We start from the raw sequence: 15,669 nt of genomic DNA, 5'->3' as shown, positions 1-15,669 counted from the left end.
TCATCTCAAATCTTTCATCTTCATTTCAAATCTTTCATTTGTCAGAATACGAATACGAATTCAGTAGATTAATGATAAAGTATTCATAGCCTGAAAAATACGAATTAAATACATTAAATATATTATTTATATAATAAAAGATTTTAATTCTATATATCGATTAATTGATCACAGCGCCATCTCAAGCACGTGGTTAAATTCGAAGTAAATCTTGGAGACCTGTTGACAATTTGATAGCACTAGTAGTCTGTGATTGTGACAATGGCAAGTTTGAACGAAAATGTTTTACGAGATCCCGCGCTTTTGATGTATTTAATTGAAATGAATTTAATCGAGTTGTGATAGACATTCGCGATGTGACATTCGTAATAAAGGAAAAAATGATGAAACAAGTGTTCACTACTGCTAAAAAACTAGCAGAGGAGATTAGAAATATACAAAGATGTTTGCAATGTACAATTTGGTAAGTTTTTAATCGTTATATCAAAATCTGTGAAGTAACTTAAAAACGAATAATTCATAAATTTGAAACGTATAATGTGTAATACATGTCAGATCAATGTTCATGTTAAAATTCAATTCATTTTTAGAAGTTCTGTTATAGGTTATATATGTATAACTCAGTATTTTCAAAGTTCTATGCTTCAAGTAACCTCAAATAAATAGAAGGAGATAAGTGTATTTGTTTAATTTCTTGATTTGACAAACCATTTCTTTTAATTCCATTTGCACTATAAATATTGTTTTGTTAAAAACATATTGAGTTTAAATTATTACATGAAACTGTTGAATTTATCATTTAAATGGACTTTAATAAATTCATTGCCATTATTAATCTTTTATCATGCTTATTTGTTATATTAATATAATAGTTTTCATTTTGTATCTATGGTGGAAGACTAATTAGTAATTAGACTGAATGAAAGCGACTTAATATACATTTAATGAGATAGTTATATTTTATTTCTATATTCCTTTGCGATATGTATGTAATTTTAAGATAGTTTGCTCACTTATTCAGGCTTACCTATTAGTGATTAAATTTTGTAATTTGTGATTTTAAATTACAATATAGTAATAATATTTAGTAATAATATTTGCATACTATATACAAAAAGATAAAAGAATGCGGTATAATACATACAAGAATATTAAGACTACAATTAAGATTTCGACAAATGATATTTTATATAAAGTTAAGGACTAAAGTTCTTTAAATATTTGATCATACATTCTTCATATGTTTTCTATACACTTAAAAGACTATTTAAAAAACTATTATTTAATTCTTTTACTTAAAAAGGCAATGTTCTTTGATTTCATGTATTTTATGACGTTAGATCGTTCTCCATAAAGAAATTATTGTATTAAAATATTATTGAAAAATTATATTATATTGCACTTAATATTTTGTATACAGTATACAAGTATACAAGAATTATTTGTTCTTATTTTCCAATGACAGATCTTTTTATTAAGTTTTAATAAGTTCTAAATTTTATTTTCATAGTATCAAATTTTTATGATCATATGAAAGTACTAGTAAATGATACAAAGTTTAATATACTTTGACCTAATTAATTAGTATATAAATGAATACAATTGTGGGCAAATACATTTTGTGGCCTTCGTATATCAAATTTATATATACCCAATTTATTAAAATCTATTATCAAGTTTTATCGATCTTGTAGCATTACATTTTTATTTCAGTGATTATTAGATATTTCATTTTGATTATGAATTGTTCAAAAATAAATAATTTTGTGAATTTAAAATATCCTAACATATATTGTTGTCTTTACTAAATTTATTTAATTAATTATTCTATTTGAAATACTCAAAGCTTGCTTACATAATGGATTATGTGCCTTTCTGTTTCAGCTTGCATACCATATCTAATCCAGTGAAAACCCTTTGTGGGCATCGATTCTGTTACCAGTGCATTCAAACGCTATTACAAAGTAAAAATGCTCTCTGTCCACTCTGCAACCACGCTATACAGCGTCGCAACATTTCTAAGGACGAACACATGGTATTATACATCGATGGACTACAGAAACTAATCGAAGCGGTGCAATCGGATTCAGGCATCGATAGTAAGTACTTTCGCCTTATCGAGAAGATAATAATAATATTCCGTAGAAGATATCTGATGTTCGAAAACTACAAATCTTCTATAAATAAGATTATTATTATTACATATCGTCGTTGAAATAAAAAATGTACAATCGAAACACTCGACATAAAGATACTGATTGAGTAAAGAAAATTTTTTAATGTTAATTATTACAAGCATATAATAGTATAACAATATTCAAAATTCGATGAAAAAATATTTGAGCAAATTTGTTGTAAATAATTTTTGATTGATGATATTGGAGAAGATATTTAGATGATGACAAACTTATTTATAGTAGACGACTCATTTTGTTTGACGTTCAAGTATATGCGTTGGAAGAAGATGATAAAATGTTGAAGTATCTCCATAGGAGTGACACGTTCGTATATTTTCTGAAAGCGGAGAGAAATTTTATTTTTCGTACCTTTCTGCAAAAAAAACGAAAATCTATCTTTTATGAGGAATGCCTTTGTAATAATTAGTTATATAAATAATAGGCTCATATAATAATCACCTTATACACTATATACAATCCTAATTGATCCAATAATAATGCTGCAATAATATATTGCTATATTTGAGCGATAAATTCGAGAATTTCGTACATTACAATATATCTTACATGGATTTTTATGGTGTAATTTATTTCTCAACCGCTCATGCAATACAAGATATAACACACAAGATCAAATATTTATTCATGAAAAAAATAAATATATTATCACGTACACAGTATTACACATAATATAATATGCAGAACTAATACCTTCTGTATGCAAAGTTCTATTATCATAAATGCAAATGAAATTTCATTATAGTTGTTCTCATAACACAACTCTTTAGAAGTATTCTCTCTTTTTTTAAAGATTTTGTATAATAATAATGATTTAAAACAGGGCCTATCTATAGCTGACTTATAATTTTTATGCTCAAAAAAGAAAAAAATTTCCGTATGAAAATTCAGATATAATATATACATCAATCGTGCTATTAAATAGAAAAGGATAGAAAAAATTCGCGAAAAAGAAGTATCGGGAAGACGATAAATTTCTCACCGCAGATCAATACGTTTAAATGGAACTAACGTTCCGCCGCGATAAACTTTTTTCCCTGCAGTCTTAAGTAAAACATGAAGTTTAAAGTACACGTGCTGGTACATGTGCCACAACATCATGTTCACTCGGGTTGCCTATCTGTTTCACTCGTAGTGTAGCCGAACGTTTTCAAAAATTTAGGTCCTAGTGTTCTTTGGTATAGCGATGCATCTCGATGGTATCCAAAACTTCAACGTTTTACGAGCACTCTGCGTTTACGTTCTGGTATACGATCGAACGTAGAGAATTTGCTGAGTTTTGTTGCTTTCAAATTTTATTCATAATGTTCATCTTTTGTTACTTTTTTCTAGATTCTCATAATGCTTTATTACTCGCATGATTTATGTAGAACATGGAAGATGATAGGAAAATGTTTTATTCAAGAATTGGCAATCGATTTACATTCTTGTTTCGAACATAGACTTAATTCAAAAATACTAGTTTTTTGAACAGGAACGTTTTTGAAAATAATAATTTTCTATTTGTTTTCTTATTATCTTCTCATTTTATTACCCGTTTCTATTGAAACTATAAATAATTACCAATTTCATAAGAGCCAAATTTGTCACACCGATCAAATTCCGTTCTGAAAAGCTGAAGAATAACTCTGAACACATTTTAAAAATCTTATTTCTGTAACAAAAATATGCTTTTATCGAAACAATTAAAACGCTTGATTTAATTGATTGTCATTGATCCTAGATTAAATTTTTGATTAAATTCTTAATTTTACAAAGATATACGTACTAGCTGTTATTCGAGTAACTTTACTTTGAAAGTTACGCATATTTAATAAAAAAAAGAAGAACAGCTCAGCATGCCCTGCTTCGCGAGACACAGGTCATAGGTCAATTTTCGAATATTCTTCGCTGTGACATGCTTTCAACTCTGACTTTTCTCAAATGCATTAACGTGTTTGCATTCTCTGCTACATGTACACACATGTACACGAGTTTCTGTAAAGCCAAACAAATCTCCTTGAATTTCACTATGAATGGACTTTACAGGCTGGAAAGAGACTCTGAAGTGCATATATTTCAATAAGTTACTAACATTCCTAGAATATATTTTAATTTTGCAAATAAATTGCAAGATTGTTTAGTTCCCTGAAAGATTCAGAATTTTAAATATTCATGCAAAATAATTTTCTTTTAAATGGCAAAATATTTTAATTTTCAGGCTTAATTTAATTACGAAATTTACTTAAAATTAGTAAAATACAGAATAGCGTTAATATATCAGTCGCGATAAGGAGGAAGAAGATAAATGAAGAATGTTTGCACCGCAAGATAAATGTATTAATAATATAAATGTATGTACGTAGTAATTAAATTATATGTGGACAACGATCAACGGAATATGTGAAGGTATCGAACGCCTGGACGCGTGACTTTCCGCACTTGATATTTGCTATCATAACAATTTTCTCTCTCTAAACAGATTGTCATTTTTACAAGCGCTTCAAAGATTCGAGTGTTCAAAAGTACAAACTGATTTATTGCAAATATTAAAATTCTAATTCCCTCCTTTAAATCTTTTTTCTCCAGTAATTGATCCAAAATGATTATAATTTGATTTAGGAAATTAAGAATGGCAATAAAATGTATTACCTCTCTCTTTTTTTATTTTAATTATTTTGAATATCCCTCAGTATTGGAAAGTTAATTTTATAATAAAATTCTATGATCATTTTCTCATTGAGTTTAAAACTTATTAATAATTTAGAATAATTTATCCCTCTACTTGAGACTTCGACAAAAGGAAGATTTAAACTTCTGTCTCTACTTCCAGTGAAAATTAATGTTGCATTCAATTCGTGATGAAGATGAGGGACATTTCCCTATAAATTCTAATAAAAATTTTAAAGTATTCTGCTTCATAGTTTCATCAACATTTAATCGTTCTACCTAGAACCTTAATGAAAATTTGAAACGTTCTTTAGGTGTTAGTGCAAATTTAAAACGTGTTGTCCTGATTAATTCTTCATTTTGGTTAAAGCTGGACGATACTTCGCTAAATGTTTTAATACAAATTTCAAACATTCTATATTAACAATATCTCGGAAAAGTTTTAAAATAGCGTACTTTACTACTTATTACAGCCCGTGAGTCAAGACTCTGTTACCGATAAATGTCAAGAAATTCTGTATCTCAAAATATTAACCACGGAAGCCAACATTTACGGTCCTAAATAGCTCAGGTGTTCCTCTAACATAAACTTTATCAAGACCGTGATAAATCCAAAATACCTTTTTCAGTACTTTCTCATTTATCGACACCATGCTGCATACAACAAAGTGAATCGCCAGATAATACCGAATTCACTAGATGTGATACAAAGGAGTTGATCAGACCGAGTTGTTCTTACGTGGACACCAGTCTACAAAAGGAAGTCGTTTTTAAAAGAAGGAGAGGTCGACCTCGAAAAGACCCGACATCACAGAAAAGCAAAACGAAATCTACGGAGGAGAAAGACAGCGCTGTCACGAAATACTTGCCAAAATGTGGTTTGTCTAGCATAGGACAGTTAGATGAGTTGAACGATTCTCTAGACGAGAATGTGACACAGGGCAAAGTAACAAATTGGCTGGAGAATCTGTCTAAGCAGGAAGTGTTAGACAATCCTCATAAAGTTGAAATCGTACAGTCTCCAACATGCAATTTTAACGACACGTTATTTATCTCAGTTTCTCAAAACGATCCACAGATCAGGATCGACAATTTTGACAAAGACGTTGACACGAGGATGAAGGACGACGCTGTCAGACAGGTTCGAAGGACATCTTTGGAGAGCGAGAATAACGAAAGCAATTCGAACAATATGAACGATCGCAGAACGTCTATAGAGACGAGAACTGCGATTTCTTCGTTGAAGTTGGACTTTGATACGATGAATTCGAGGCCGAGCACGTCGAAGATGACGAGATCGTTTGATGACAGTAAGGAAAAGAACGAAGAAAAATTCATAGACGTTAACAGGACGTCACCCTGTGACATATTGTCCAGCATGCAGAAGAATTGGTCCTCTGTAGAGAAGTTTGGCAAAGAGATGCGGACGAGGAAGAAGAAATTGAAATCCTTGAACGTGAGCATCGAGAACAAGGGAAAATCTCGGTCAGTAGATGAAGCTACGACGAACTTGAACAAAGAGGAAAATGTGAAGTTGAAAGTTGTCAACGACGTAGGTAATGGACGAACGAGGAAAAGAAAGGAACCGATGATGGCTGAAGACGTCGTGAATATCGCCGTGGACGAAAGATCCGACGAGGGGAAGAAAAGTTCGGCAAAAAGTGATTTTGTTCGCGCGAGAGACGCGTCATCCCCGAGGGATAGAAAGGATAGATCGATGTCAGAGAAAGTTCAGTCGACCACTGAATCGGCCTTTATCATGCTAGAAGAGGGCAAGCAGGTGGACATTCGATATTTGAACACCTATCAGATGCACGCGATTATCGGCGTAACACACGAGGATTCACGAGCTAGCATTGAAACAAACCAAACGAATAATGGCGAGGAAATGATGCTCCCTACAAAGCGACACGTCGATCTATTCGATACGCCTTTCCACGATCGAGATAAGATATTTTCCCAAATGACGCTGGTTAAATCAAACCGAGACCAAGGTGGGCCGAATCTGCTTGATGAATCGCGTAATGAGAAAAATTGTTCTTCGACACCAACGAAAAAGATTACGATGATCGATGAAGCCGATTGTACCTCAAACTTAGAAACTTCAACGCCTCATCGCAAAAGATTGTCTCTGAAGAGAAAAAGTACAGATTTTAAATTGAATAATTCTTCCAGTTCGATTGTTGATTCTCGTATTGGTCTGCAGGCTGTTAAACGAGACTTGAAATTTGAGATTGAGCGTGAAAGTGATCAGGCTGATGGAAACGTTGGCGCAGATAACAGGAGTCTGGAGGAAGCAGTTGGAACGCAGAAATGTCGAGCTTCTACAGATGATAAACTGAATGGTAAACGTGTCAGAAGCTTGACTGCCACTTCGACCGAGTTTACAAACAGGAGGCTGGAGAACAGTGGGTGCAATGTGTCCCTGGTCACGTTCAAGAAACTAGGGAAAACTTTCAAGCATCGCAGAAAACGAATTCCTTTCATGTATCTGGGAACAACCAGACAGAAAGCGATGGTGGGCCATTATCCTGGGTTCCGTTTACAAAGACCGTGTAATCCGGTTGATATATTAGACATGCAGGATTATACAATTCAAGATGGCTTTGGTAACAATGCACTAATCACGTTGAACGATACACAGATAATAGATGAGGACGAAGGCAAAGAAGTAGAACCTGTCGCGACAGAAACTAGTGTAACTGAAGCGGTCGTCTTCAATAATCAGATAGATCACCATGAAGAAAATCCGCCTGAAGAAATTCAGGAGAAACCTGTTTCAGTTGTTGAGATCCCTGACAGCGTTGAAAATAAATCTCCAGATATAGACGTACTCTTGGTATCTCTGAGTGGAAATGAAAAACCATATCTCTTACCACGTGATGAACAGCTTGTTAAATCAAATAATACATCGACCAAGGATACCGTAAAGATGATACCATCAGCAAATGACTCCCAGTTACAGTTCCTCTCTTTAGAATCCCCCGCGTTCGACATTTTACAGTCCCAGAAGCTGATCCACGAAACTGAACCCAATACAAAGAGCAACAAAGTCTCTGTCTCTGGAGATTTCTTACACGTATCAGATCAATCCTATTCTCGTACGCTAATGAGAAAAAGGAAGAAATTTGGTAGTCAAAACAAGTTCTCTGATAGAATGAAAAGGAAGTCTAAAGTCAGCGACGAAGAGGACGTTTGCTCCAATCACAGTTTCTCGTCAGAGGTCACGTATATTAGGAACAACGGCAAAGAAGTCCCATTCTTCAATACAAGTTTAGACGAGAATTGTCAGTCCTCCGATCGTAGCAGCAAAGATACGGAAATCGTATCAGTAAACTCGAATATCAGGGAAACAAAAAACAAGAAGGTGTTCAAGAGAATTTTGCCAATCGCCAGTTCAAGCACTGATTCCCCGGACATTGTCTCTCAAGGCGTCTCTCCGACGACCAAGCGGAAACGAGTCGTTTCTCCTGACGTTAGCGACGGAGAATGGAACGCGATCGTGCACAACTGGGTCGACGGAAGGTGCGAAAAGAAAGGTAAGTTGGAGCAAACTCGCGATTCCTCTAGTTTGATGAACGCGTCTCGCGCTGTTAGAGACAACGCTTTGTTGAAGTCCGGCTCGTCAGATCGTGACAAATCTACCAACAAACTGTCTACGCTGCAGTGTAGACAGCAATTAGACTTTGCTGGTAAATCCAGCGACGAGGGAACCAATTTCAGTGGATCCAAATGGAGGAAGAGTTTGGAGCCTAAGGATTCGTCGATTGCTGTCGAGGACTCGCCTGATTTTAGTTTAACGATAGATCGAATTAAAAATATACGAAACAAAACAACGGAACTCATACAGGCGGATACTTACGACGATATCATAGCAAATACAGACTATGAAGAAATCATTATAGAGGACGATAATGGAAAGGATAAAGAATCTAGAAGAGAATCGGTCGAGTGTTTGGAGACAGATAATTACGAGAGAAAATCTAAATCAGCAAGATCGCATGTTGAAAGTTCTTACTCGTCAAATAAAGATGTTGTGTACGTACGTTCTAGTGGATCTGATAAGGAGAATAGTAACCAAATATCTGGTTCATTGTGCGATAGTGACAATGAGAATGAAGAGAAACTGGTTTCAATGTATGTAAATATAGTTAATAAGAGTTTAAGGAAGAACAGATTACAAGGAAGTTCACTGAAGTCATCCGGCAACGAATCGATATGTATTTCAAATAAATCATTGGGACAGAGATCAATGACTTCTTCTCAGAAGCATCCAACGAATGCGAGTATGAGCAATTCTACAGTTAAGGATATGTCCGAACATGATTCTTTGATGGACATCACGCAACATGATCTGATGATTAAACAATTTGAGATGGATCTGTTTGAGAAAAATTGTAAAAATTCTTACGTGCCTTTGGAAATGCAAAAGAAGACTCTGCAGACGCCGAAGTGTAACAAGAAGTGTTCAAACGCAGATGGAAAGGTTGGTCTCTTTATCTTTTATAAAAGATTTATATACGTATGGATTTATATTGATTTGTACGTGAACGGGAAGTATATGAATTTCGAAAATTGATGATTAACATAGAGTCATTAAAATTTTAGGTGAAAGTATACATATTTTTCACAAAATTTAAAAAGTTCTAATATCGGTAAAATTTTTAAAATTTTTCTGAAATTATAAAAAATGTCAAATGATATATTTACTTGTAGGACAAATGAAAAATTTATAGTAATATTTAGTGAAATATTTCTAATTATTTGTAGTGCAATAGTATTATTTTAAAATATGATACTTCAAGTCTTCTATTAATCTAAATTATTTATTTTTCTTTAATTACAACGAGAAATTCAATAGAGGGAGTAGAAGAAGACCGTATATAGTCAGACGCTTCCTAATTTAATATTACTTTTAAAATTTGTGTGCATTTCAAAATAATTTTATTCAATTCGCAAATTATAATTATATACAAATTAAAAAAAGAGATTTAGGAAATATCCCAATAAACTACTGACCGTGAAGATCTATAAATGAAAATGAAAGACGATGAATCTCTATGGAAGATTCCTATGAAGAAACTGAAAAGACTAGTCTAATAAATTTTTCACAGAAAAATCTAAAAGTCGTCTAGAAGATTATGAAGCTTCTCTTTTCGAAACTCGAATAACTCCTTTAACGCCTCTTCAACCACCCGTCGCTTAATTATTCTCATTTAAAAAATAATTCGATATTTCCATTTGAGCGTCACTCGTTCCTAATTTTGAAATTTCACGTAATTCGAAACAATCATTTTAGAAAGCTTCGTGCTTTAGTATTATTCACGGCGCTTAATTGATAACTTTTATCGTCCATCTGCTATTTAAAGATAAACAAGACCCTGCAGTCTGAAATACTCACTCTCTGCAGTCTGAAATACTCACTCTCTACTTTGAAATATCCAGGGCGTCGAATACTCGGGTGAAGAAGACGACATTGTCGAGAACACTCCTAACACAAAGACGAAAAAGTAAGTAACACGAGTCTCTCGTAACGTCCATTCTTCTTTCAGTTTTGAAAGGTACATTATGCATTTCAATAACAGCATTACACGTTAACGTAATTTTTCTTACATCGTTCAAATTTTTGTAATAAGTGTTGTATTTATATAACAACTGCTAGTTGGAACGAAGATGAAGAACTTTCCATTGAAGCAATTCAATTTTACCTGTTCGTTTACTGAGATTAAAATGTGCATAGAGTTTTACCTGTTTACTCTCTATGAATACATCATTCGTATTTTGCAATGATTCATAAAATAATTATTTGTTGGAACGAGGATCAAGAGACTTTCATCGAAGCTGCCTAATTTAGCCTCTTTAAAGTTATCTTCAAACATGCACGGTTAAAATTCAAACGTGCAATAAAGTCTCCTATCTCTAATAACGTCTTACGACTGATAATATAAATATATATTTATGATTACAATAATTTGTAATAATATTAAAAATATAATAAACAGAATAACTTCACGTGTAGAATAAAATACAAAATGTGTCCTTCACGTGAAATTACTTTTGCAATTAGAAACACAGCTTTCTCAGTTCTATGTGATTTAACATCGCGTACAAAGGTCCATTAATTAGAAACTTCTGTTCAAAAGTGAAAAAAATAAGAAGACGTATCGTCCATTTTATTTTATTTCCATTTTATTCGATTTTCACGAAGATTGCTTTTCATTTGGCATATTGCGCGCTATGAAAAGGCACGCAGCACATGAATTCCTTAAACCCTTCCAAATCCTCCAATATCTGCTATCAAAAAATATTCTGCATATCAAATCGAGCAATTTTACGCAACCGGTATCACTTTCTTCAGTTCGGAAGCGATCAATTCGACGCAGAGGAGCGTGGTATCGTCGTTCCCGGTTTCGAAGACCTTGGAAACATCATTGCCTGCCAAAATTCTACAATCGACGACCGGAAGATGCCTCACCAATATCAGCACTCCGAATTCCACGATCAACATTCCTCCTCTCTACCAGAGCACCCCGAAAATGCATCAGTCTACCAGCAATAACGCCACGAAGCTTGTTCCTCGCGCGAATGAATCCTCTAACAAGCAGACGAAGGATTCCATTCAGCGAAATATGAATCGAAGCGTTCAGGAAAGCACTGTTCAACGTAGAAATAACATTGAGGAAGATGTTCAAATTATAGATAACAGTCGGGATAATATCGTTAAAAGTACAAATAATGTTCGAGGCGTTGAGAAAAATATCGTTCAACGTGCACACTATACCAGCAGACAGAAGTTCTGTTTTGTATGCAGCGGACTGACAATTCATGAAATCGATCTAGTGAAGAAGTTAACGCAAATGCTGGACGGTAGATACTTGACTCAGTTCGAAAAGGATGTAACACACGTGATCGTGAAAGCTGACAAACATAACGGAACTAGCAAGACGTTGAAATACCTGCAGGGTATAGTCCATAGGAAATGGATCGTGAGTTATCAGTGGGTGGTGGATTCGGTAAAGGAGAGAAGATTAGTGAACGAGGAAGCGTACGAGGTGGTGGATTCTAAGACTCTCGAAAAAGGCCCTCGAAAATCGCGGTGCAGAGAGAAGGATTTATTCGAGGGATTCTGCTTTCTATGTATTGAACCGTACGTCAACGTTTCTATAGAACAGTATCAGGTGAGCATGTTTTTCAGAATATTTCTTTCATTTCGTCCTTTTATAGCGCGAGAACGAATAAAGAATGTAACATTTGTATTTTTCTATAGAATCGTCTGTTGCGAACGAAACGTTTCAAGCGAAATTTAATCAGCGAAGATATCTTCAAAATTTCGACACGGTCTTTGTCTCCTTTTAGTGGGATATTTTCATAAAGAATAAGCATTCTATTGAAACACATTTTTATGTTTGTTTTAAATTTCTTCAATGTAATCGTGATAATCGTGTCTCGTTATCTCGGTGCTAGTGAAATTAAACGACGTTTCGTATAAAACGTATAATATATTTACAAATGGTGGGCGTTTGAATTGTTGCGTGAGCAACTGTGCCACGAAAGCTCACAAATTTTTCATATTCAAATTGCGGAAAAAATAGTAGAAAATAGAAAGGAAAGATATAACAAGGAAAATAAAGAAACTAAGGTAAAACTGTATCAAATTTGAAGCAGAGAGTATCGTTATGCGAGAATATTCCGCGTTTAAATCACGCTTATAAATTTTAAAGGTTTCGCGTATTATTACGGTTGAATAGTTCGCATCGAAACCCCAATTCAAGAAAGGCGTTTATTTATGTTCCTCCAGCCATCCAATCTTGCTATGCCGTTTCAAGTTGAATACACGCCAAGTTCTACTGATATTGTCTCTTTTAGGATTTGCTACGCGCTATGGGTGCCACCGTGGTCAACTCGTTACACGCTCTAGCCGCTGAGAAGAATTTGATGAAGATCATTTTGATTCAGGCCGACCTTCATGAATTCCAAATTATTGGTAAGATTATCACATTTATCAAAGTTAAAAGTGAAATGCCGAGTAAACGTATTCTCAATGGAATTAAATATTTTTAATTAAAAAAGTAAGAATATGCAAAAAGAAAGATTTCAATGTAAAAATATTATAATTAATCGTTATGAAATTATGTTGGAGACAACATTGAATTGATAATTGTTTTTATTAATCATTATTAGTGATGTATATGAATAATTGTGTAAAAAATTAATCTCACGTCTTAAGATAATCTGATTATCTTATATATAAATCATGGCTATAATCTCATATACAAAAGAAGAAAGATGTCTTTCCTGTATGATTAATCTATTTGAAATTAATTAATCTATTTAAATGTCAGATCAGTTTGTAAGTTCTTGATTTGTCGTTATTTTGCACAACTCTTTCTCCATCTTGCACAACTTTTTCTTCATTTCGTTGATAGTTTTTTCAACTTCATTGTCATAAAGGGATTTTTGGAAATCATTTTTTAACAAGCGCAGGAAAATAATTAACTAACCAAAATGCTTTTCTAATTTTACAGTAACTTCAATGTTTTACGAAATATCTATATTTCATTTTTATCTACTAAAACAAATTCCAATTGAAATAACCACTCGCAACAGCAAAATACTAACAACACACTAATAACATGCAAATTTCAACTATCATCTCTCACAACGTATAACTTCCTGGGAAATGTATCAACTGAACTAAAACTACCCTTCGCCACAAAACTGTCCCAACGTATTAATTATTTATTTTTCTTTTCTTTTACTTTTCGTAGAATGGTACAAACAGACTCGTGCTATAGCAATCGTCGACGAATGGATAGTTGAGTGTATCAGTCAGTATAAACTGATATCGTTCTATCCATATCTGCAGGAGTTGTCGCGACAGGACGTTCTCGCGCTTGGTTATCCGGAATATCTTGTCGAAGAAGAGACTGGCTGGGAGTCTGATAGTACGTGCGATTTGTAGACATGACATTCAACGTGGCTCCATTGCTTTTAGCATAATTTCATGTCGAGCATTACTCACTTCCGCTCATTTCCATGAATTTAAACCCCTTATCAATGCCACATCGTTTGAATAATTTTCGCATATTCTACCTATGATTTAGTTTAGAAAATTTGTATATTTTTCAGTTATTATATATATTTAAAGGAAATAGTCTATAACAAAGGCAATATTTGTTTTTGCAACAGATTTTGTTCTCGTAACATTGTTCAAAGGTGAATTAAGTTACCATATATGTGGATTTTTGGTGGAAGTGGTTACGTTTAATGAGGAATACTATTTTTTGTGTATATCTCTGATAGTAATATTTATGGCAGGGTATAAGACATTTTATCATAATTTTTACCACTGTGATTCCATATATGAATATTTGATCTCCTGTCAGGATCAAAATATATCATGGTAACAGTAAGTTTAACAAAGATATTCTGTTCTCGTTAAATTAATTTAGATTTCCACAACAAAGCTTTAATTTAACTTTTTTATCGCATCCATCAATGCTCCACACGCTGCGCCAACAAAACAATCGTAATGTAGTTATTAACAAAATTATTTTCTATATTTTGCCAGTTGAAAAAATTATCGAAACTTATTAAACATTTGTTCAATTGGTATGCTAGCTTTTGTATTGCATTGATTTCGAACAATTCATTTTATCATCAACATACAAATCAATATTCTAAATTCTGTTTCATACTGCAATAAATACGAAGATCAATTAAAACTAAATAACCAGATCTAGAAATAATCAGTAATAAGTTTAAACTTTATCCACAGCATCACAAAAGCATTTCAAATCATATAAGTAACTATAGACATGTTCTTTTGTTTTATTATTATTATTATTATATAAAATATATAATATATATATTATATGTATATATTATAATCTATATACCTATAATTTACCTATTATATATAATCTATATAATATATCTATATTATATATATTATATATATTATTTTTATATGTTTTATCTTTAAATTATATAATTATAAAATATTATCTCCAAAAAGATATTACTAAAATAACACAAACTAAGAATAAAATCTAAATTCATAAAAGAGATAATAAGTTCGTGCCTTATCCGCAATACACAATAACAGAAGAGTGTCTTGTAAATCATAATATTTATATTAATATTAATCGTAAATATATTTTTCTATATATATCTATCTATCTATCTATCTATCTATATATATATATATCAAATATGATCAATTTAAAATAAAATCTACATTTGTATAAAAATAATAATTACGAATACTAACGTAGCAATAGAAAAGAGCAATTCCCCGCGAGACATGTTCTCATTTGGATTGTTTTATATTACAATGCGAACTCGGACGACCGCACTCCTCAAAGATAGGGCAGCGGCTCTCTTCTTAAATATTCACAATATTCGCAAACAATACTTATTATCTTTTCTCGTTTCACCAACCACTGAATGATCGATATAACTGATTTTTGAAGGCATCTTCAACGCAACGCACAACGACTTCATATGGTCTCAGCAATATATTTCTTCTTTCTAATTACCAAAGAACGCACAAATATATCCAAGTAGAATCAAAAGAAAGCGCACCCATAAGAAAATAATTATTAGAAATGATAAATTCACGCTTCATCCACCAAACAACGACACGAAAGAATCCCATAAATCAGACCAATATAATAGCGTAAATATATTCCTTCTTTCTGTCCACATCCCCTCACAATGCTCATAGTCAGCAAGCCTGAATGCTGTGCGTTGAAATTTTGTAATTACATGAAACACATAAGATGTATCTAGTTGCGAATACACAGCCCTGTTTAAGGCGAGG

At 32.9% G+C, this 15,669-nt stretch overlaps 2 protein-coding genes across 3 annotated transcripts in view; one reads left to right on the top strand and one right to left on the bottom strand.

Annotated features, from left to right (window-relative positions):
• LOC132905790 (uncharacterized) overlaps positions 1–15,669 on the bottom strand; it is a 94,408-nt gene that overhangs the window by 13,318 nt on the left and 65,421 nt on the right. The window lies entirely within an intron of this gene.
• Positions 224–15,669, top strand: part of LOC132905770 (breast cancer type 1 susceptibility protein homolog) — a 41,716-nt gene continuing 26,270 nt past the window's right edge. Inside the window, exons 1-7 of one of the 2 annotated variants that reach the window (XM_060957390.1) lie at positions 225–463; positions 1,885–2,099; positions 5,474–9,330; positions 10,290–10,354; positions 11,203–12,022; positions 12,711–12,828; positions 13,613–14,455. In XM_060957390.1, the coding sequence (XP_060813373.1) occupies positions 381–463; positions 1,885–2,099; positions 5,474–9,330; positions 10,290–10,354; positions 11,203–12,022; positions 12,711–12,828; positions 13,613–13,806 (5,352 nt within the window). In that variant the 5' untranslated portion in view covers positions 225–380 and the 3' untranslated portion in view covers positions 13,807–14,455. Of the gene's footprint in view, positions 464–1,884; positions 2,100–5,473; positions 9,331–10,289; positions 10,355–11,202; positions 12,023–12,710; positions 12,829–13,612; positions 14,456–15,669 lie in introns of those variants that run through there. The other variant, XM_060957391.1, reaches the window with a different exon arrangement.

The sequence above is a fragment of the Bombus pascuorum genome, chromosome 4 (genome assembly GCF_905332965.1).
Source record: "Bombus pascuorum chromosome 4, iyBomPasc1.1, whole genome shotgun sequence".
NCBI classification, from domain to species: domain Eukaryota; kingdom Metazoa; phylum Arthropoda; class Insecta; order Hymenoptera; family Apidae; genus Bombus; species Bombus pascuorum.
Note: the sequence above shows the minus strand (reverse complement) of the source record. Positions and strands in the feature narration are given on the sequence as shown.